At 34.0% G+C, this 24,921-nt stretch overlaps 1 protein-coding gene across 5 annotated transcripts in view; it reads left to right on the top strand.

Annotated features, from left to right (window-relative positions):
• SHOC2 (SHOC2 leucine rich repeat scaffold protein) overlaps positions 1-24,921 on the top strand; it is a 67,286-nt gene that overhangs the window by 632 nt on the left and 41,733 nt on the right. Inside the window, exons 1-3 of one of the 5 annotated variants that reach the window (XM_039871227.1) lie at positions 159-219; positions 4,940-5,013; positions 17,520-18,469. In XM_039871227.1, coding sequence (XP_039727161.1) covers positions 17,767-18,469 — 703 coding nt within the window. In that variant the 5' untranslated portion in view covers positions 159-219; positions 4,940-5,013; positions 17,520-17,766. Of the gene's footprint in view, positions 1-131; positions 220-773; positions 792-4,939; positions 5,014-17,519; positions 18,470-24,921 lie in introns of those variants that run through there. The other 4 variants (XM_039871229.1, XM_039871228.1, XM_039871225.1 and 1 more) reach the window with 4 other exon arrangements.

Below are 24,921 nucleotides of genomic sequence, written 5' to 3'. Positions count from 1 at the left end.
ATCCCCGGCTCCGCCTGTTTTTCTTCCCCAGCTAGTGACCGGCCTGCGCCGGAGGGGTGGGGCGGGGCTGGAGGAGCGAGAGTGTGTGGAGGGGCGGGCGGGGCTGGCGGGGCGAGTGGGGGGAGGGCGGGCGGGGGGCGGCGGTTGGGCAGCGTCGCCTCTGAGGAGGAGGAGGAAGGAGGGCGAGAGAGGAGGATGGCGGAGTCGGGGCTCCTGACGGTAACCAGGGACCGCTGAGGCGGGAGGGTGCCTGCGGGTCGGTTCTTCCTGCCTTCCTTCCTGCCCGTCGAGCGGTCCGGCTGGCTGTCGGCAGGGGGAGGCCCCGCGCGCCCTGACAGGCGCGAGCCGGCGGGGCCGGGGCGAGGCCCGAGGGGCCGGGGGCCTGGGAGGCGCCGCCGCCGCCGCCGCTTTCCTGGGTGCTGTCGCCAGGAGGGCTGGGCCCTGGGAGCCCGCTTTCGTGTGGAGCCCGGAGTCGAGCTCCAAGAGCAAGCCGGCCGGCTCTGACAGCGACCCGGGCCAGGCCTGCGGTGGCGGCGGGCGGCCGGGACAGCGCCTGGGCGAGGGCGAGCCGGCGCGAGGGCGAGGGCCGGGGGCGTCTGGGGGGACGGTCTTGTTGCACTTGGCTCCTTGAGCCCTCTGGCCCGGGCTGCTGGGCGATCCGTGGGCGTCCGGGAGGGCGTGTAAATCGTTGGCGGGGTCCCTGGCGCAGTGGTCGTGGTACGGGGTGGGGTCTTTCCTCGCCCCTAAGCCCACCATGCCCTCCTCGTCTCCTCTCCCTTCCGTGAAGAGTGGTGAGTAGGTTTTGGGTGTGTTGCCTGGTGAAGCGAGTTGTAGACATCCAAGACTGCCCTGTTGGACATGCCTGATGGCATCTTATATCGCGGTAGCTTTTAGGAATAGAGGAAAAGTACTCTAACCCCCGCCCCCCCCCCCCCCAGCTCCCCACGCTAGAGGCTTCAGGACAAACGATTTTACTCCAGCCCCTCAGTATCCATTGTTTTGTACCATCCTCCTCCCCCGCCCCTTGCCTAGGTAAAAGAATAATGACTCCAGACCACTAATTGCCCTTCCCCCTTGAAATCAGCAGAGGGTTTGTGTTACTGTGTTAGTATGGATTTACAAACAGGTGAAATGAATACCGATTTGGGAGCTGGGAAGAAGATGCTTTTGTGTGTGTTTTTAAGCTTTCAGCCCTTACAGTTGCTGATTCGATTTTCTTGTCTGTTGCTTTGTAGCATGATGGGGGTGATGAGAATAAAAGAGGAAGCGATGTTTTGCAACCTACCCCAAGAAATGTTTTCTAAGTCTCTGGGGATGCTGAAGCAAAATTGGGTTGCAGATGTGGACTGTATAGTATTTGCCTCCATCATAACTATCAACAGTCTATATCTAAGCTTACACCTGTGCAGTTTTGTACACTTCTTAAATGTCAGCAGCTTCTAGTATCAACTCAGAGGGATTACTGTATCTAAAACTTAATACTTGTTATGTTTTTCAGAATCCTAGAGTACATTTGTGTAACCAAGTATTTTTGTATCTAAATGTAGCATCAACACTGAAAAAATTGTCTTAATTTTAAAGACCTCTGTTTATTAGCGTCCTAATCTCTGCCCTCACTCTTCTAAGTCATAGCCTTTAAAATGGTTTGTTACTTTGTATTTGAAGAGATTTAGCTATTGGGTACAATTAGTAACATTTGGTAAGCTTATATTTATAGTTTGGATATATCACGTGTTGAGGTTTTTGTGTGTGACAGTGACAAGAATTTTTAGGAATGAAGAATGTAAATGACCATTTCGTACATGCGGAACTTATCCTAAATCTGATCAATCTTTTATATACTTGTTTGGACATAAGGTACACTGTAAAACTTTAATTATGAACATACATTTGAAATATAGACTATGAACATGAATAAAAGCTTTGTGTAAGGTTTGTAACTTTCACATGGCTTAAATGTAATATAAAGCTAACAGGTACAACGAATTCCTTTTTTTTCCAGTTTATTGAGAATTAATTGACATACATCACTATATAAGTTTAAAGTGTACAGCATGGTGGTTTAATTTGCAGATATTGTGAAATAATTACCGTAATAGGTTCAGTTAATCTATCTTCGCATATAAATACAATAAAGAAAAAAAGGAAAAAAAATTCTCTTTGTGAAGAGAATTCTTAGGATTTACTCTAACAACTTTCCTATACATCATAAAGCAGTGTTAGCAATAGTCATCATGTACATTACATCCCTATTACTTATTGTGTGACTGGAAGTTTGTACCTTTTTATCACCTTCTTCTAATTCCCTGCCCCCAACTTCCCATCCTCCACCTCTGGTAACCACAAGTCTGATCTCTTTTTCTGTGAGGTTTTGTTTGTTTAGATTCCACATCTAAGTGAGATCTTACAGTATTTGTCTTTCTCTGTCTGACTTATTTCACTTAGCATAATGCCTTCAAGGCCCATCTGTGTTGTAGCAAATGATAGGATTTCCTCTTAAAACTATATTCTTGAAATGCCAGTATCGAGACATGACCTGGCCTATCTCTAAAGTTATTACTTTTTCTCAAGACGTTTTTTCAGTTTTTGAAGAAACTACATTTATGTCAGGTTGGCATTGTTTTCTGATTTCTCATAGTTACTATAATTTTAAAGTGCTTAAAATTTTCTCTTATTTTTATAAATTGTTATGAATTAAAGAGTAATATTGAGATACCTTAATAGCTTGCAGCAGGATTATTTTTTAGTTTTTGAACTGCCATATTTAGAAAGTCTATCAGAGCTGTGTTTTGATAATTGTAGCAAGTAAGAGCCACACACAACTTGTGAACTACAAACCTTTCAGAAATTTGAAACATCGCTCTTTTTGAAAAGAACAACAAAATTATAAATTCTTTTGTTAGACTTGCTGCAATTATGCTTTTAAAATATTACTGTTTCTTCAGTGTCTTGGGACAGGGCTTGTTTCATGTTCAGAGAGACATAAACTGGAATTCTCTGTAGGATACTCCCAAAGATGGTTTCTGAATAACTGCGGGTATATTTTTTGCCTTGGCTTACCCATGCAGATTGTGGAGGAAGAGTGAATAAAATTGGAATTCTTTATTTTCCAGGCAGTTAAATTGCAGTCATATTTGTTTTGAAGATATGCTGGATTATCAATGTCTGTTGTGTAATTTAATATTTCTGTAGGACTTATGTTCTTTAAACAGTTTAATTTTCAGATTTTTTTCTAGTAAGCTGATATTTAAATATAAAAATAACCTGTTGTGTTTTTTAACTAAAAAATATACTCTAACCTGTATCTGCAGATAACAAAGATGAATATTTTTTGGAGGTCGAAGGTTAAATTTAAATGAAAGAATATATCTTTAGAATTCAGTTTACTGTATCATTCATGTATCATTTATATATGAAAAAGCATAAAACCTATGCTTATAACAAAAAAGAATCCAAAAAGAAAACTAGACTCCTTTCCCCCCCAAAAAAAACCGTAAAAGACAACAACCAAACAAATTGACCCATAAGTCCTTCATTGAGTTCTGAGGTTTATAACTTGGTCTTGCTGGAAGTATTCTTGAACTAGTTTATAAAATATCAATTAGGAGAGAAAACTTAGATATAAAATGAACACTTTGACATTTCTCACTAGTAGACTAGTAGGAAATTGGTAACTATTTTGTTATTGATTAGTTAGAAATTGGCTGCAGTTATCAGCAGACTGATACATTAAGTACTTTTATGTGGTACTTGAGAAATGAGTACTGCAAATATTAAATTGATTGCTAGTTTGTTTATTGTTACATTATGTACATTATATATTATCCATTAGGCATATTATAATTTAAGGCTAAGTCTTTCATATATATATTTATATATATAAAATTTGTTATCTTGTTATACCTGTCTTCTGAATTTTGTCTGCTTGTTATACTGCATTAAAGTTATGCCCTAAAGATCTTTCTGGAAATATTTTCTCTGTTTATATAGTAGTTAAAGTTTTTTATTTTCCTATCTCTCTGTCCACACTTTTAAAATCTGAAAAATATATACATTACAAGATGACCTGTGGTGTGCTTGAACTTGATATAGTATTCTGAAATGTAATTGTCAATCAGTGTAGGTTGAAAGGAACACGCATAAGTCTAAGAGACTGGTTTGTGTTCTAAAATATGTAGTCACGTTATTTTAAGGTAAACTGTGTTCATTCTGTCTTTGTTGGGTATTTCCCCCAGTTCAAAACCTTTTAGCAAATCGAAGTTCTAACACTTGAAAAGAATATTCTAATAACAAAAGGGCTTTTCAGCTTTTGAGATCTTGGTACATATGTGCTTTTTGAGAAAGTATGAAGTTCCCATTATAAAGATTTGAAAGAACTAATTAGATTTCACACCATATATCTCACTGCAACTTCTCTAAAGATCAGAACTGGTTGCAAAAAGTAGTACATACAAAAGGAAAGGGATCTTTTATCAGGAAGAATGAACTTATTGCTTGAAGCTAAAACATGATGAGACCTTTAAAGGGTATAGTTGGTCCCTATGTGAAATGAACCTGAAAGACGTATTTGGCATGTCTGTCTTCTCATGTCTACAGCAGTGTAAACACTCACAATTTAAGCACTTAATTTGCCCTCAAATACGATTTATTAATTCTACAATTTTAATTGTTTACAATTACAAAGGTAAATCTTTTTTTCTTTTAGTTTTTCTAATGCTTTGGAGATAAAGTGGGAATGACTGGTTTGACACTGATAATGTCTGAGTTTGGAGTGAATTTCATCAGTTAAATTTGGGCTTTCTCAGTTTTTAGTTTTGTGTTGTACAACACTCCTTTCTGCTTTCAAGATTTTCAGTTTTGCAAAATTGTCTTTATGTTAACGTTTAAATTTTGTTCTGTAACTTTTTTACTAACTACAGTCTCATATCCATTGTCACAGACCTTCTGCTGAATGCCATGTATGTCCCAGAGTCTGGGTATGCCGAGATAAATATGCTATGTTTCCTGCTCTCAGTAAGTTCATTTTGTTGCATGAGCTGGACAAATCAGTAGTTAATTGTTTTAGTGTGACAAGTGGTTTGATAGCAGTACACTGGAGAACTCAGATGAATTAAGACTCAAAACTACATGTATAACCAGCATTACTTACTGGAGGATTGAGTCTGAACTAACTCGAGGAATAAGTAGGCTAGGTAGAGGTTAGAAAAAGCATAGATGTTAGAGATGTTAAAGTCCATTTGGAGACTTGCAGGTGAATGGCAGTTTGGATTCCATGTATGACCTAATATTTTAGGTGATATAGTAGGCTTTTATTAAAGCTCATATTTTTAGAGATTGTTATTTCTTGTGTGCCTAATTTAATTTGGACCTGGAACCCATAGATCTGCATTAATGTTGGGGAGCTGCTCCAAATTATTCTTTAAAACTTAACAAAGTATATATTTCATTAATATTTTAGGTAAATACAAGAATGTATCAGCCTGATGTGAAATAATTCCCAGGCTTAAATAATGATGATGTGTTTCAAAATTGTATTTAGTATTTATGTTTATTTTTCTCAGCATTTATGCATCATGTTGAGAGTAACATTTATGATTTTCTTAGAACTCATGATAGGTTTTCTATCATACAGTCATTTAAAATGAACTCTTCTGAGAATGTTAAAAACAACCTCTTTCCAAACTTATTTTAAAATGTTATTCTTTCTTTTAGGTAAGTCAGACTATATTATCAGCAGTTTTATCCTGGTAGAAGTCTTTGCATGTTACATAATTTAAAAGTTTTCTGAACTTGAATATTAAGTAATTTTTATACAATATAATTTAATACTTTTTCAAGGGAACAGTGAGGCCTTCTTTGCCATCCCAAACTCCATTCCCCACAAAGTGTACAGTAGTGCCATAGTTTCCCATGTTAAAACATTCTCAATATTGCTTTTCTTTTTCTTTTGTTTTTTGGAAGGGTTTTGATCCTTCTAGTTATTTTCATTATAGAAAATACAGAAATTTCTTTAAAAATTTTTCACATTTTATCAATTACCTTATAAATGTTATAATATCTAATTTATCTCATGTTATTTATTAGGAAACTAAAACTTTCTGTTATAATCTCCTTGGATACAACCCCATGTACTCTTCACTTAGCTAACCTCCTGATCCCCCTTCAGCTTTCAATATCTCATCCTCTGGGAGACCTTCTTTGATCACTCCGTAGATTCTCCTGTTTAAAGGTCCCTTAGCACCTGTACTTCTTTTTTATACCACTCATCATTTTTGTAATGATGTGTTTAATTTTTTTTTTTTTTGCTAGACTGTAAGCTTCATGACAAGCATTAAGTACGTTTGTCTTTACTGTTTCTCCAGTATACAATGTCTAGACTCTTAATAGAAAATTATTAAATTAATTGTCTAAGACTCCAAAACAACAGGCCACTAAAAAGGACAGAGAGATGTCATAGTGCTTTTGCTTTTAAACACATTTTCTCCTTTAGAACTCCTCGGACCTTAATTTAGCGTGTTTTTACTCCCTCATAATGTACAATTAAAAAAAAAGTTTGGTAACCATAGGTAAAAAGGACAGGGATACTCCTAGAGGCCATAAGAGAGTTGAAAATAAGAGGAGAGGGAAAACAAAAAGCAGCCACAAGACTTTTTAAAAGTACCAGTTTAAGGCAACTTAATGTTGTGGTATACCTATTTAGAATCGGGACACCATTTGTTTTATATATAGAACAGTATAGCAATAATGAAGATGTTGAAGAAGAGAGTAGTTGCTGTTAGTAAATTTTGTTAAAAATGACACAAGACCATGTATTGTATTTTCTAAAATGATACAATTAAAAAATTTTGTATTTCTAAAATGATACAATTAAAAAATTTTAATGTGTTATGCTTTTGTTATTGGAAAGATTTGTTTAATGAGGTGAAATATAGTAGGCACCATAAGTATTTATTGAGTAAAATTAAGTAGAAGCAAATAATGATCTGACTGTACAGAATCAGTGCAGTATAATATTATGACCTTACAATTTGTAGAAGTAGATTTTATACCTGTCATGTGTTTCTTTGTTTACTTTTCTGTGAAATATGTAAAATTGAGTAACAACGTGTTTTTCTTCATCCTTGCTGAATGAAAACATACCTGTTGCAATGCTATGACAAAATGGCATATTTCTGCAACTCCTACTTTGTCTGTTAGAGAGAGTAAGCTTTATTCTCTTGGCATTTCCTGGTAACCTGGACTGGAAAAATTAGATTGGAGGTCATAATTACTTCTTTGCTAGACGTATGTGCTGTCTAACAGATTGAGTGACCTGAAATAAGTTATATTTAAATCAATTTTGTTTTACATATCTTCTGGAATAAAATTTCGCTTTAGTTCTGGTTCAAATAAATTGCATTTTATCTTAATATTGTAATCTGTTGAATTTTATGAATATATAAGGATAGGTAGAAGAGCTAATTATTTGTTTTGTTGCTAAAACAAATATTAGTTTTTCTACCATGTATTAATTACAGTTTCAAAGTCAGAAATGAGGTGCTTACATACTAGGCAGCTTAAAATAGTGAGGTTTTATGATTTAATCTCAAAGACAGTTATTTCTGTACTTTGGAAGTAGTGATTTGAAATTCTTAATACTAGAAATATGGCCTAGTTTCAGAACACCCACTGAACAACTGTGGGAACTCAGCATGCTAAATGGCTTGTAGTGCTGCAGTATTTTTTAATTTTCCCCACCTCCTGTTATATAATAGCTTATAGTAGTACACTTAGAACATGAGTATCTGGGACAGGAACAAAGTTTATTGAAGCCCAAAAATATGTGAGACTGTGTCAGGCTATGCACTGGGCTCTAAGGACCTAAAGATGATCATATATAATTATGGTCAGTGAGTGAATGACATAAATCAGGTGGTAATGTTTTAGGATACAGATAAGGCATGAAAAACAAGAATTGTTTTAGGACTTGAGAAAAATGACTTTAAAAATAGAGTCACTTTTTTGGAAACAAAAATTTTTAATTTCTATTAAAATTTAGTAAATTTTTATTTAACAACTGTGATATAAACATTTCCATGATGCTTGTATATATGGCTTAAAAACTTTAGTGGAAATAATTTTAAACATTTCCCCTAGAATATTGTGCAACCCAAACTTTGCAGCATTATGTCTGTCTATGAGAACCAGATACCGAAAGTGATTGGAAACTAACTGTAAAGAATGAAATCTACTAGTTTATATACATTGTTCAGGAAAGTATGGTTGTAAAGGTGTTTGATAAAACATACTTTTACCAGCTTATTTTGTTAATTAAAAAAAGGACTGAGTTGATCTGCACTAAGTAATATCTGCAAATGGATATTAAAGTTAAATGTTTCAGTTTAAAGATTTTTATGGTACAAAAAAAGGAAGCACTTAAAAAAAAGTCAGCTATATAATTCTTGTAGGGTTAGCTCTGAGAGTAATGCCTTAATGCACGACTAATTATCCGCATACAAAAATGTAAAAAACTTATCTGGCCTTTTCTCAACTGGAACTGTTAGCCCTGACCTTTTCATATATATAGTAATAATCAATATAATAATAAGGGTCCTGTGTCAAGATCTTGAAGATTTTTGTTTCACCAAAGAAAGTTGAATTTTAATATAATTGGAGTTTTGCTATATTTTATTCATATTCTTTGGAAATTGATAATGCACAAATGGTAGATTCATATGCTAAAAGTAAAAACAATTTGTTAATTTGTCCATTTCTTTCTAGACTTTACCATTATCCGCTTTTTATAACTAACAATTTGATAATATTTGAGTTGCTTCTGAGAGTAATTAAAATTAAGTAAGTATTGCCAAATAATGTTTTTTTTCATTCTGGCACAATTTAAATAATACATCACTTGCTACTACCTACAAATTACTAAATGTTTTACACCTGTGGTATAAGAAGTTTGACATCACAGCTTTTGTAAACTTTGTGGGAATCATATTTTGTGATTATAGTCATAAGGTAGTAGATAGTACATACTAGTTGGGAACTGATTGGGTTTAAAGTGTTAAATTACAAAAATAATAAAATGTCCTTTTATGTATATTCAAAAATATAAGCCTTTCTTTGAATAACTTCTGATAGGAGAAATTCTTTATTAAGTTAAATTGGGCCTGGCTGCTCTGTAACTTTTGATCTTATATGGGAAAGACTTTTTGCTTTGGGATATTTAAATTTAATACAGAAATAAGTGAGATTACATTTTTCAAGCCCCAAGTGCATTATGTAAATCCTGTTTTAACAACTGTCAGGATAAGTAGATAAATAAAATAATTAGTTGAGCATATGGTCTTCATCTAAATAGTCTCAAAATGGACTATATAAATGTGAGAAAGATTATTTGTTTTATAATCATGGCAACTTTCTAAATACTGATTCTTAAATGTGAGATACCTACCTTGAGACCACACACTCCTCTTATCTTGTTATGTATATAGTACATTTATTTTTGTTTATATTTTTTCTGACAGTTTCTGATAAATAGTTTATAGAGTGAGTAATGGAAAGGATTTATAATCAGATAAAACCTAGTGAAGGAATGTGTGGGTTTATACACAAAAACACAGCAGTTAAATGTAATTACTTTAATTTTTGGATTAAAAGTCCTGAAAATCATTTTTTTAAGTCGAAAATACTTTATTGAACGCTTTAGTCATCTTAGCGCGATTAACCTAAGATAGAAATTACATTTGCTGTCTTTTGCTTTATACTGATAATTAAGTAACCGACTTTTTGATTTATTGCAAATTTGCCCATGGTAAATGAAGAGTAAAGTGTATTTTGGAAATACTTAGGTTGTGTGTGAAATGTTTCAAGTTCCTTGGCAAGAAAGGCAGTTTGAGCAATATTTAGAAGTAAATCTTTTTTGGAGAGTGTGTGTGGCATAAGAGCATTTCAGATGATGTTTGGTCAGTTTATTTGATGTTTACTATTATATCTTAAGTTATATCGAGGCATTTAAGTCTCCCCTACCCCACCCCTGCCTTTTCTTTTGAGAATTCACTGGAGAGTCTTGTAATTTATACATATGGTGAGTTGAAGTGTTGTACAAGAGAGCCGTAATCTCAGTTATGGCTTATATTGTGGGTTGGGTAAACAGGAATTTTCAGTTCTTTGCTCAAAATTTTTGTTTGCCCAGAATCAAAATTACAAAGTAAGTCTTATGCTTTCTCATAAGAAGGAACACAGATTTCCTGAAAAACTCTCATGTATTTGCTACTACATAAATTCAATTAGCTCTTTCTTTCTCCATGTCAGTCCAAACTATTTCATCTTGCCTCCTCACCAGAGGGAAAAAAAGTCGAGTGAAGGAATTTGAAGGTACTATGAGTTATATACTCTTGACATAGTTCACAAGCAGCTATTTCTTTAGCTTCCATGAAAACTACTCTTACCTCAGGTTACTCATGCTGCTAAGGATGTGTTTTTTATTTCTCTCTGAACAGTGACTTTCCTTTGAGCATGTTAATTTGGGGTGCTTTCTTGATCCTGGGTCTTCCAATTTTGAAGATTCCTTTTTCCTTTTTTTTAACTCTTAAACTACAAAAATATATAGCTTTATGTGCTTTGGAGGGAAGAGCAGTTTATTTTTGTTATTTAAGTTACTTAAAAGAATGAGTATTTCAGATCTTTAGAAACTAAGGAAAATATAAATGAAATCTTGCCTTTAGGTATTCATATCAAATTTGAGTGATTTAGAGTTAATTTTAAGTGAAATATAGGAAAACTATGCATGAGATAAGGCTTATTGTTCAACTGTCTTCAACAAGTGTTTATTGAGTACTTACTGTGTGCTTAATTAAAAGTCCATAATATCTTTTAAGTTGTAGAGCAGTTTATAGAGTAAAAATCGCTTCTTTATAAGGAGCCTGCTGTCTAGTAAGGTAGGTAAAACCAAGTTAAATATAATTCTTTCAATAAATGTAACTGCTGTGTGTGCTAGGCGTTATTTCTGAGTACTAGGATACAACAGGATACAACTGAAAAAGAAGGGTTCCTATTTTCCTATTACTTTAAATGAGGGAATCAGACAGCTAATCTGACAAGTGTAATACAGTGTGATACATATTCTGATAGGGGAAGTTTTAAGTGGGAGCATGGAGGAGGGGGTATTCAGAAAGGCTTTTGAGTAATCAGGAAAGGCTTCTCAGACTTCTGAGCTGAGAACTGAAGAGTACATGGGAGTTAGCTCAATGAAGAACTGTAAACTTGTGTTTCTGGCAGAAGGAAATATCTTCTCCAAAGTCCTAGGGTCAAGAAATAGCACAACCTGCTGTGGGATCAGACCAGAGAGTGCTAGTTGGTTAACATCAGAGTTGTAGCAGAAGTAAGCAGGGGCCAGATCTTGAAAGGCTTGGTAATTACTGCTAGGAATTTTGGGTTTTATCCTGAGGGCTATGTTTGTGGGAGTCATCCACTCTCCCCACCAAGTGTTTTAAGTTGGACAGTAACCCGATTAAATTTGAGTATTTGAAAGATCACTCTAATTAGTGTAGTGATTAGGTTAGGGGCAGGATGGGGGAGTGGATGTTATAAGTCCAGTTACAAAACTATTAGAGGAGGGAATTCAGTGTACCCTGGGGCAGGGGAGTGCCAATGAGAATGAAGAGAAGTTGAAGAATCAGGAGAGATTTGGGGAGAAGAATGAATGGGATTTGGTGAAATCTGTGTTCTTTTTTAGGTACTGAGTTGAAGGAGAGAGGAGTCAGGATGACTTCAGGATTCCTGACCCCCTCCTACCCTCTTAGTTGATTTCTCCTTAGCTGTTATCTCTTTTAAGAAGCCTTTACTGATTCTCCCAACCTCCAAGGCTGCTTTAAGTGCTGCCTTTTTGTGCTTCAGCAGCTCTTACCACACTATATTCTTGCCTTTTCCACTTGTTTGTAAGCTTACAGGCAAGAACTGTGCCTTGTTATCATTGCATACTTAGCATCTTGAACAGTGTATAACACTAAGTATGTATTAAATAAAAGTTGACTGAATGAAAATATAGTTTTTATGTTTATAAAAATTTAAATATTTTAATTGGAGAAAAAACTGGTTTTCTGAACTGCCAATATCCAAAATCTTGGTTTATAACTTAGTGAATCATATCACTCCATGCATTTTTGAATATCTCTTGTGAAAACAATATATATTATAATTCACATCTGAAGTGCTGGATATATTTAGTTCTTCGTGGGCTATCATGGACTGATATTTTTTTTGCAGTCCACACAGTTTATTCAGCAATATGACAAGAGAGAACTTCCATCACAATAGACATAACATCATGGACTGATTTAAATGGGTTTTGATATTATGTTGACCTCTTGTATTATACATTCAGGTTTTCTTTATAAATAAAGTTTTAATTACCTTTATCCTTTCTCAGTTTAAAAGTCATCATAACCAAGCTATCACTGTTAGAATTTTTTTCTGTTTCAAAATGAAAATGGCTTTCCTCCCTCCTTGATTATGAAAGGAGTGAATACTTATTGTATACATTTTAAAAATAATACAGAGATAAAAGTCAACCATTCTAAAACCAAAAGATAAATATTGCTATCATTTGATGGGTATTCTTCTAGACTTTTAATATTTTATATATATAGTTATGAATGGTATGATTAAGTTACAAGAAAAACCATCAGCAGAGAAGATATATTTGTGAATATATTAATATCCTTAAAATACACAGAAGATATTAATATCTTTAATATGAAGAATCTGGATAAACTAGTATATAACTAACCAAATTTGGGAAATCTTGTATATTATATTCACAGAGTACTCCATTATATTAAAAGCACTGATAATTTCTGCTGTAAAGATGCAATATAATTTTGTTTGAAATACACCTTATCTTAAATGTATTTGACCATGGAACTAGATGTTGTAGAAATAGATTTTGGGAAATGCTGAGAATGTATTACTGAACATTTTCAGATTAACGTTTGTTAGGATACCCTAAAACATGTGTTTCCATGATAGTCACAATTACCTGTAACCATGGGGACCCAATAAATTTTTTAATATGCATAAATGGTAACTGTTGTCCTAGTATGTAGATATACTCAGAATATAATTAGTTATGGTAATATCTTTTCTATAATCTGAAGGGTTTGTGTTTTGACCTGGATAGTTTATTAGAATTGATCTTCCAGTCTGAAAGTAATTTTTGAGTTCCTACTATGTGTTGGAACACCCAAAATTGGTCTTTGAAACTACTTTCTGTTAAGATTTAGCGGGAGTTTTAGAGCTTGAAGGTACCCATGAGACCATGTAGCCCTCAAACTTGTTTTTTAGATTAAAAAAGACAAAGGTTTAGAAATAGCATTTGCCGAAGGTTACATTATAATTTATCAAGGGATTTGGAACCCAGATCTACAACTCCAGGTCTTTTAGTCTTTTTCTTTTTTTTTTTTAAACTGTATTTTCTTTTCTGTATATTACTTTTAATCACTTCCTTTTGAGATAAAAATAACTAAGTAACAGTGCTATATAACATGAGAATTGAAGGTAGAGACTGAGTTAGACTTAAGAGGGTCAAATAGATGGAACTCTCCAAGTAAATCTCTGGACATCCAGTATCCCCCGCCCCCACTAATCTGAATTATTCTTTCTCCTAAGCAAGAGAAAAATAGTTTTAAAATATGCATGTACTCTTAATATTACTACTAAGGAATAATCAGTGCTGGTTTTTAAAAATAGGTGTGTGGACCAAGGATGTATGAGTCAGGCTCTTTTCTAAATTGAGTTGCATCATCACTTCCCTATTGGTCAGCTATGGAAACATTTATATATATATATTCTACTCTTAATGGAAGAGTGGACCTAAATGACTATAGAATTAAACTCTATGGTGCTGAATTTAAACCAATTTATAAAATATATTCTTTTTATCATACTTTCGGAAAGATACCACAGTAAAAATAATTGAACTTAAGGTTATATGGATTATGCATTGAGACATATAATAATATGTTATTGGAAGAAATTTCTCTTTTAAATGCCAGAATGATCAGTAAACAACTAGTATGAACTATAGGATTAGCTCTTAGATGGAGAGGGGGATAATTTTTTTAAGATATTTAAGATTTTCTTTAGCATTTTATTGGCTCTTTTTAGCCAGTGTTTCCTCCGGCTATGGAAAGCAGTCCTGCCTTTCCAAATCTTGTTCTGTCACAAAATTTCCATGCTTTATGGGTCTAATCCTGATTACTGACCTGATTTTTTATATCTACTATATTCTGAAATAGTATAGTGGTTAAGCTGGGTTTGGAGTCAGAACTGTGTTAATCCTGTGATTTTGCCAGTTCTGGTCGTGTGTTCTTTGACAAGTCATTTGATTCCTTTTGAGCCTCAGTTTCATTATCTGTAAATGGGGATTAATCTGCCTCAGAATTATTGCAAGGACTTAATGAGATAACAGCTAAAAGCACTTAGCACAGTGCCTGTCGTGTACTAAGTACTCAAATATCTGCTGTTACTAGTTGGTGGTGATGTGAGATTCATACCATGTTACTGGGCAAATAATTTGACTTCCATAAATCTTGGTTAACTCATCTGTTAATGGGAATAACACTACTTGGGGTGCCCACTTCACAGGGTTATTTTGGAAATCAAATGTAATCATGTGATAGAATATAACCTCTCAACCTGAACTGAGGTAACAAGTCTTACACCATTAGGATTGGACAGGTAAAAGAAAGGGTGGAGGTTCGTCTTTGGGAAAAGATTTAGCTGAGGGCTTCAAGACAAATCTGTCTTTCTTCAGTACCAGCAGCCTGAGGCCCATGAAGACACATAACTTCCTTTCCAGGTCATTCAGGCCCAGAATGCATATCTATTTCATAATCATGTCCTCCATGCAGTGCTTATAAGGTTCTAGATGAACAATCTATGGCAGAGTCCAAACTCTTTTAGCTCACAATACATCGCCCTTTATGATTTGATCTCAACCTCCATTTCTTTACCTTATTCCCTGCCATTTCCTCTCCCTATCTCTCTCATCACCTATAATTCCCATGTCTTTTCAGAGAAAGGAGTGAAGATTTAAACAGTTTGGGATTATATTCTTTCTATTTCTTCTGGGCTCTCACAAAGATGTGTAACTCTCACATACATTTATGTTTTTCTTCAAACAGAGAATACCCAAATTAATCATATTATGAAGAGGCCACATTTTCTGAAAGGATTTTCTGGATTGTATGCCCACCAGCTGACTTTAAGAGTGGTGTCCATTTCTTTGTATCCTCACCAACACTATTCTTTTTTGTATTTTCATCAATTTGATAGATATAATTTGATTTCTTAGTGTATTTTAAAATATTCTTCTAATGACTAGTGAAGACACCTTTCTAGATCTTTCATATAGCCAGAGGAGGAACCCAAAGTTCACTTGAGCATTTGCTTCAAAATGGAAACATGACTTTGGACTCTGAGTCAACTTACCAAACATTGGCTTAGCATACGTCCTTACCTTGGGTTTACCCTTAACTATAGGGTAAACTTATCTTAAACTTGATGTTTCTCAACCCATTATGTATGTCTAATCTTTATATTTTATTGTGCACAAATGACATATATTTTTGTATGTTTTAAAACTATAAATTGAACTTTTTATATCATTCTGCAACTTATGTTTCTGTTTTTGTTGTTCACTATGGTTTCTGAGATTTGTCCATGTTACTTCCTATAGGTGTAGTGATATTTACACTGTGTAATGTGACCTTGCCACAGAGGCTCCTTATGTAAGTGTGTAGAAGTTTCTGTAAAAATACCTAGAAGTAGAATTGATGGATCTAATGTATAGAAATGAGTATTTTCAAATTAATCAAATTTTTGCCATATTGCTTTCCAAAGTATTTTTAATACTTGATACTTTTACCGGCAGAGGGTGTTTCTTCAGCTCCATATTCTCTAACAACAGTTGGTTTTATCAGAGACTTTTATACGTGCTAACCTGATGGCAGTACTGTCTCTTTATATTTCCCTAATTACTAGTGATATTGAATAGTTTTGAAACAATACTTATTGGGCATTTAAGTATTTCCTTCTGCGAATTGCCTGCCCACTTTTTAGCACCGTATTTGTCTTCATGGATGCCCTCTTTACCTTACTTGTATTCTTAACTGTCCATGTCATGCCACTTAACCACCCAGCCCTCCATGTAGACATCTTTCTCACTGACCCCTCGTAGATTCCAGTATCCCACACTGGTCCGTCACTATCTGTGGATGTTCTTCTCAGCCCATTCAGGGTCTGATTCTCCATATTGAGCCATCCCCTTGTGAGAACACCATCCCCACCTCACTTGGCCTCTGGTACCTCTTGTAAGTTGCCAACATATGTTGATGGCCACTTTGTCCTTCTTGGGCTCTCATATCCCCCCAATGAGCTGCCCCTTTATGGGATTATCTTTCTCATCTCACCCAGGCTCAGAAATCTCTGATGGGATAGGTCTTCTGTACTCATAACTTCTTTAGTCTGCCTGGGCTCTGACTTTCTGCTGTGGGACGTTTCGACTTTTCACCTTGTGCTCTCACTGGGGTGGATGCCCACCTTGTTCTGCAATACTCAGTTGCTTTAGTACTGACATGTTCAGGGTGGGGAATGGGTGTGTGTAATTTTTTGACACTCAAAAATGTTATTATAGTTTTATTTAATAAAAATACAGATCCTAATAGAAAAAAAATGAGTATATATGAAGGACAAAAATATATTGCTTTTGTGAAAGTTAATAAAAATTTGTGATGTGTAAACTTACTCACATCTACCTGTGTTAGAATCACCTGGAGTGTTTATTTAAGTGTACATTCTTAATACCCTTTTTCCTGAACTATTTGCCGTTCTCCACACATCTATTTTTCACTTTGCTCATTTTGTTCTTTCAACAGACTGTTCTCCATTCTGTCATCATCACCTTTGAAATCCTTTCTGTTACTTAAAGCTATCTGGTAATTAGTCGCAGATAGAGCTGTTTCAGGAATGTAAGCAGTGGAATCTACCTACATTGGAATCTCAGCTCTGTCACTTTTTCAGGATCACGAAACTAGTTACTTAAAAATATTTTTGTGCTTCAATGTCCCTATTTATAAAATGGAGGTAACAGTTTATCTCATAGAGCTGTTAAATGCATTAAATGAGTTAATATTTATAAATTCCTTATAATAGTGCTCGTTTGTACATAGAGAATACGCAATAATCAGCTGCAGTTGTGACTTCTCCCCCTTTTCAGCTGTTAACAAAGTTTTTTACTATAGCAACTTGTATTTTTATCATCTTTCTGTTAGGTTGTAAATACTTTGAAGATAGGGCCCACCTTATTAATTTAGTTTTTCAATGAATTTTGCATAATAGGTGTTCAATAAATACTATATCATATATAGTATTTGAAAATGGCAAATTTATCAGTATGATTGTTTTTCAGAGTCCATTTGCTTAAAATAAATTATAGTCTAAACTATTAATACTCTCTCTGTATTATATTTCAGGAATTCTGATGAATCAGTGATTGACCGGCACCATTTTACCAGTTGGAATGAGTTATCAGAAATGGGCATAGTGCTTTTAGATCCACCATGTAACAGGTGGCTGTTACTCCACGGTGATTACTTCTTCAAGCCAACACCTTTTTTGATTCTGTAGTGTCTCAGTCTTTTCATCTTTGAATTTCAGTTTTTGTTGTTGGCAAATAAAATAAAAGGATTTCATGTAGTTTTTGCCTAAGCGTGAGTCACCATGAGTAGTAGTTTAGGAAAAGAAAAAGACTCTAAAGAGAAAGATCCCAAAGTACCATCAGCCAAGGAAAGAGAAAAGGAGGCAAAAGCCTCTGGAGGCTTTGGGAAAGAGAGCAAAGAAAAAGAACCTAAGACCAAAGGGAAAGATGCCAAAGATGGAAAGAAGGACTCCAGTGCTGCCCAACCAGGGGTGGCTTTTTCTGTTGACAATACTATCAAACGGCCAAATCCAGCACCTGGGACTAGAAAAAAATCTAGCAATGCAGAGGTGATTAAAGAGCTCAACAAATGTCGAGAAGAGAATTCAATGCGTTTGGACTTATCCAAGAGGTCTATACACATATTGCCATCATCAATCAAAGAGTTGACTCAATTAACAGAACTTTATTTATATAGCAACAAATTGCAGTCCCTCCCAGCAGAAGTGGGCTGTCTAGTAAATCTTATGACACTGGCTCTTAGTGAAAATTCACTTACCAGTTTGCCTGACTCCCTTGATAACTTGAAGAAGCTGCGGATGCTTGATTTACGGCATAATAAACTGAGAGAAATTCCTTCAGTGGTATATAGGCTAGATTCTCTTACCACTCTTTACCTTCGCTTTAATCGTATAACTACTGTGGAAAAAGACATCAAAAACCTGTCAAAACTCAGCATGCTTAGCATTCGAGAGAACAAAATCAAACAACTACCTGCTGAAATTGGTAAGAGGCCTTGGTTTACTATTATTTGTAGTATTTGTTATGCTAAATAATTTAGTTGAGTGCTTTTCCTTGTTAGAAAATACTTGATGATTGCCTAAATTTCATCTTCTTTATGGTTTACTTTATTCAGTGTTAGCAATTTTAATAGTACAGGGTTTGAGATGTTTTATAGACTTAAGAAAGTAAGATAGAATATAGATGTGATTATGCTTTTTTCATACAGACCTAATGTGCTTTTTTTTCCATTGAAGAAAAATGAATTTGAAGAAGAAAAAAGATGTTTGCCAGTTTTTAAATTGTTGCCACCTATTTTTAAAGTGTTTACACACATAATTTTATTAGGTGCATTAAGGCTACATTTTTCCATTCTCTGACTTTCTTTTCTTTACCTGAAAAATGTTTGTTTTGATTCACATCACTGTTCTACCTAAGTTACTACAAAAAAACTGCCATATTAGAGTCTTTTGAAAAAACAGTGTCGTGAAAATTGAATAATTTTTTTTTTGTTTTGGAAGTACTCACATGTTCTTCAAAAACAATCCAAGTATACGGGAAAGTAGAATACAGTAAATGCTGTTAGCATCTTGGTAGATTTCACTCCAGTTTTTGTTATAAAGCTAAATTGTAATGAAACAATGGAATATTTTTAAAAGAATGGTAGTAGGATAAAAAATAGGAAATATACATGTGTAAACAAGTCAGTAAAAAGAAAATCATTGTTTTAATATTTTTAATTATGGAAAATTTTAGAAATATTTGGAATATAGTAAGCCACTGACTTATCAATTTTGGGAAATTGACACAGGTATTGTCTGTGGGCCTTTTTGTAAGATTTTAAAAAATCGACATAAATTTTGATTATGCAACATTTTAAGGAAAGTTTTTCTTTTATGAAATACAAATTTATTCTGAATAAAACGGGTGAATTAAAATGTATTGTTGCTTCGAGCATTGGTCTTATAGAGGGTGATAAAGGAAACTTTCTGTTTTTAGGCTCTACCACATTGTAGAGAGAGAATCTGTCAGTATTTTTTAAATTTTATCTAGCTTTGAAAAATATGCAGTTTAAATTTTACATTATGGTGTTCTACTACATTTAACTCTAACCAGACACTTAAAATCTTAGTTTAATTTTGGTTTAATTTAAATATACTTAGAAAATCCATGATAGATTTTCTCAAGCAGTTCACTGAACTTACAGAATATGACTCATTCATGAGATATTAAAATATTCCCAGGAATTTGAAAGGAAATGCTCCTTTCCATGTCTTCAGATAGGGATGTGGTTGTTGAAAGACTTTATATTTCATACCAGATTCAGTCAAAATTTGACCTGTATGTATGGCTCGTTGTGGAATAGAATTAATTATAGGCTGCTGGAGAAAGAAGTGCTGACTTTTTATATAGAAATAAAAAATGTTATTTTGTCTTGTTGTTTTGTGTATATATTGTACTAGGCTTTAGTTCATAAGAAGACTCTCTCTAAGGATTTTTTTTCCCCCCTTAGAGATGTTATCAGATTATCTGGGAATTAAGAGCACATATTTCTTAAGCAAGAAATTATTTCATAGGATTTTAAATTTACTTTGGTTGTTCTTGAGCATATAAGATACTTAAGCATTTTTACTATAAAATGAATATATTTTTTAAAATTGGCAAATTTTATTTAAATGGTTGATATTCATGGCTGCCTACTTTTTGACCTTTATTCCTAAATTTGTAATTTTAAAGATAACCATAGAATTTGTTTTTAATGAGCATCTTCCCACCATTAGTGACATTATTAAAGTTTGGTAATTTCTGTATTTCTGTAAAATACTAACGTAAATGTTATCTATTTTATTCCAAGCAGGGCATCAAGTAAAAAGCAAACTGCTTTTAAATATAAAACTTAATATTTTTTAAGGAGTTAAGATTTGTAAGGTTTAATAGATGCATGGATTTGGGGCAAACATTGCAAAAGTGTATTATTGTTTACTTAGAGGGAACAAGAAAATAAAGGTCCAGTAAAAATAACATAATCGTAATAATAGAATAGCTGTTGTTTGAACACACTGTGTCACATACCATACACTGTTCTTACATGTATACTTTGCGTATATTATCTCATTAAATTCTTAAAGTAACCCAGTGAAATAGGTTCTTCTCCCCCATTGTGCTGAAGAAGGAACTGAAGACGTGGAGAGGTTAGATAATTTACTGAAGAGGATGCAGCTAGAAAATTAGTTGGCAGAATCAGAATTTGAATCTAGGTCTTGTTGTACTGTTCCCCACTGGTCTAGAAAAGTGGGTCCCACTTCCATAGGTTATGAGTTAGTAGTCTGGCAGGTCCAGGGGTTCTGCACTTTTAAAGAATAGGCTGGGTTATTCTTTGTATAGCTGCAGTTGAAAACCATTGTATTAGATTTTTTTTGAAGGGGAGAGGATGTTAACAGCTTAATTAAGACATAACTCATATACCATACAATTCATGCTTTTAAAGTATACAATTCAGTGGTTTTTAGCATGTTCACAGAGTTGTGCCACCATCACAAACAATTTTAGAACATTTTTATCACTCTCAAAAGAAACTCTGTACCCTTTAACAGTCACCCAACTCCTATTTTCTCCCAATCCTTTAGTGCTGGGCAAACACTAATCTACTTTCTGTTTCTATAGATTTTCCTATTCTGGACATTACACATAAATGAAATCATACAAAATGTGGTCTCGGTGATTGGCTTCTTTCATTTAACATGTTTTCAGAATTCTTCCAGGTCGTAGCATGTATCAGTACTTCATTTCTTTTTATTGCTGAATATATTCCATTGTGTGAATATACTACATTTTGTTTATCCATTCATAGGTTTCGTTGAACATTTGGGTTATTTCCACTTTCTGGCTATTATCAATAAAATTACTATGAACATTTTTGTACAAATTTTTGCATGGACATTTGTTTTCATTTCTCATGGGTATGTACCTAGAAGTGGAATTACTGAGTCATGTGGCAACTCTGTGTTTAACATTTTGAGGAACTACTAGATTGTTTTTCTAAGTGGCTGAACCATTTAACATTTCTACTAGCAGTGTATGAGAGTTCCACTTTCTCTACATCCTCAACATCCTTGTTATTATCTTTTTATTATAGCCATTCCATGAGTGTGAAGTGGTATTTTATTGTGGTTTTGATTTGCAGTTCTCTGATGACTATAGATTTGTTCTTAAATCTTGAGAGCTATCTTTTATTATAAAAGAAAGACAGAAATAGTTATTTTCTGTAGTGCAGATCTTTATTGCTTTTAAAATAAAATCCCTAAAACCCTTAGCTCCTTTGAGAATGTTTACAAAATAAGACCCAGGCACAAAGATCAAGTAAACTGGCAATTTGACATTTTTAAAGTGTTAACCACCTGTAATATAATTTGACTTACTGCTGAAACCTGTAAGAGAATTTACAGTCCAAAATATATACAAATTATCATTTTTGTTAATCTTCCACTTGTACATACTAGATCCACGTTATTGTAGATGTATATTAGATTTATGTTATGCATATTAAATGCTTATTCTGTTTTATGAGTATATCATTTTTAATTATGCCTTTCAATTTGTGTTCAGTATATTTGAAGAATGTAAGAAATTAGAAGTTTTTGATATATAGTCTATTTAGTTTAATATATTTGGAATTTAACTATTACACAAGGTCGTGCTATGCTGCCGCCTTTATAGGGAAGTTATATTATAATCAACATCTATCTGTTTAAGCATTAATGGCATCTTTATTAAAGCCATGTGATTTGATACCAGTGATATATTCATGTGGGTGAAAACAGTAAAAAGATACTGAACAGACAGTAGATGTGAGTATATGAAGAGTCAGAGGCAATATATGAGAGAGTAGCCCAGAAAACTCTGCATTTGGTAATGTTCATTTACTTTTCTTCTTTTGTATAAGGCATGTCTTTTTGTGTTAAGTAGATGATGGAAACCTTAGTTATTTCTTTTATAGATCAGTGTTCATTCATTCTGCCCATACCACCTTTCACGATTTGTAATCTTGAAAGAGACTTCACTGTACACCAAGAGAGTCACGAAATCATGTTTTCAGAGGGAAAACAGGAAATAACCACTCCCTCCCCACCAAACTGGTCCTTTTGAGTTTCATATTAGAGACATGCTTTTGTAAATATTTTTTTGCCTGAGTGGATTAGAGTAAAGGCCATCAGGTAGTCAGTTTGAATAATTAATCAATTTAGTTTGGGAAACGCTGGACAATGAAGTTTTAAAGAATTTTATTCTTCTAGGAAGGAAATGATTACTCTTTGAAACCAGAAATAAACTCCATCTTTATCTCTTACTAATATTCCTACAATTTATTTTCCTTCATTGAATTATGGCCTGATTTAGGATTTTTCTTTAAGACTTTCTCTTTATTCTTTACAAAACAGCTAAGTTAGAGGGATTTAAAAAAAATCTATTCTTCCTACATTGTATGAACAACAAAATGCTACATTCGTATAGTATACAATTCATGTGAATTTGCCATAATAACCCTTTTTGCTTAGGAGAATGGTCTGACATGTTAAAGTATGCTTTTTGAGACTCCAGATCATTTTTACTAATTTAAAAAATAACTCACTGTATTCAGATATATGAAAAAGTAGAATCAACAAATTTTTTAACCCATTTGACTCGGTAATGTTTATTGAAATAAAAAATTGATTTTCTACGATACTGCAGTATAGCAGTATTACATTTTATAAGTCAAATTGTATAGAATCAGTATATAATAAATGTATATATAATCAATAGCTATATAAAAATACAAAGAACAGAGTATTTTTTTTTAATTTGAAGAGTCTTAGAGATTTTAACTCTCAATTATGTAATTTTCTATGAACTATTAAGACAATAAATGGTAGGTTTCGGTAAATGTAGCTTGAAGTGATTTTAATGAAGCCCAATACTACATTACCCATTTTTCAATATTAACTCAAATTGTAACCCTTAGTCCCTGAAATTTTTGAAATCCTCCCAGGATTGCCAGGGGTGATACAATGCTTTCATGGTCCAGGTAACATTTAATGATCTCATTTGGGTATTTTGTACAAGTGTTAATGAGTAACTTAGTTTGGTAGGAAAAGAAATCAGGAAAGGGAATTCAGAGTTGTTAATCTATAACTCCTTTTGACTGAGATTCAGTAGGAAACCTAGAGACCTAGAAATGAATTGTTAAATTAGCTTATTATCAAATTGTGTAGTCTTTCATTAAAAACAAAAAACTGGAAAAGCTAAAGGAGGCAGTAGGAGAACAGAGAAAATAGCACTTTTGCCGCCTGAGAAGGATTTGATTACCATACTATTGACTTTCTATACTGCTGAGGTGTGGAGAAGAGGGAGGGCAGTTACTGTACTGCACGCCACTCATTCAAAAGAATACAGACACTGTTGTCCATGTAGTTTAGGTGCAGAAGCAGTTGCTTAGAAGAGCTACTAAAGTCTTTGCAATGAAAGGGATAATTAAGCCCGCAAGACAAATTTAAATAATGTATAAATTCTGACATAAGTCTCTAAATCTATTCAAGCTTATGATAGATCTTTTGAGCCCTTTTTAATTATGTAGTTTTACAAATAAATGTATTTTAGTAAAATTTGATGTGATTCTTATAGAGCTAAGCTTTGAATGTTTGAAAAATACCCCTATAAGTTTAGGAACAAGAGTTATTTTAAAAATGTCCTTAATGTGAGTCAAATGTTAGTATAGGGAAGGTCACAACTTACAATATAAACAAATGGGACTAGGGTTTTATTTGTATACTAATTTAATTTAGTGAATATATATATGGAGTTATTTGGGTTTTCTTTCTCGAGTTTTAGTAGTTTGAATCTGTTAGAGCATTTGTCTGTTTCATATAATTTGAATTTTTTGGAATTTTGTTTATAATAGTCCTTCATTATTCTTTTAATGTCTGTAATATATGTGATCATATCCCTCTTTCATTCCTGATATTAGTAATTTGGGTCATCTCTCTTTTCTTGATTAGGCTGACTAGAAGTGTATCGATCTTATTGGTCTTTTCAAAACTGATTTGAGTGTTTTTTTTTTTCTCCTTAATATCTTTTTTGTTGTTTTGTTTTCTGCTCTTCAGTATTTAGTTTCTTATTAAGTTTAATATGATCTTTTTTGTCTATTTTCTTAATCTTTAGATTGATTTCAGACCTTTCTTTTCATTATACAGTTGACCCTTGAACAATGTGGATTTGAACTGCTCGGGTCCATTTACGTGTGGATTTTTTCAATATATAAACAGTTGGCTCCTCTTATCCCTGGGTTTTGCATTCAAGAATTCAACAACTACTGATGGCAAACAGTATTTTCTATCTGTTTGGAATTCCGTGAATGTGGAAGGCCTACTATGCATTGTTCTGCACCATTTTATATAAGGGACAGAGCATCAATGGGGGCCCTG

This window comes from Pteropus medius, unplaced genomic scaffold (genome assembly GCF_902729225.1).
Source record: "Pteropus medius unplaced genomic scaffold, Ma_sr-lr_union100, whole genome shotgun sequence".
NCBI classification, from domain to species: Eukaryota; Metazoa; Chordata; class Mammalia; order Chiroptera; family Pteropodidae; genus Pteropus; species Pteropus medius.
The sequence above is the reverse complement of the archived record's forward strand: the minus strand, read 5'-3'. Positions and strand labels throughout refer to the sequence as shown.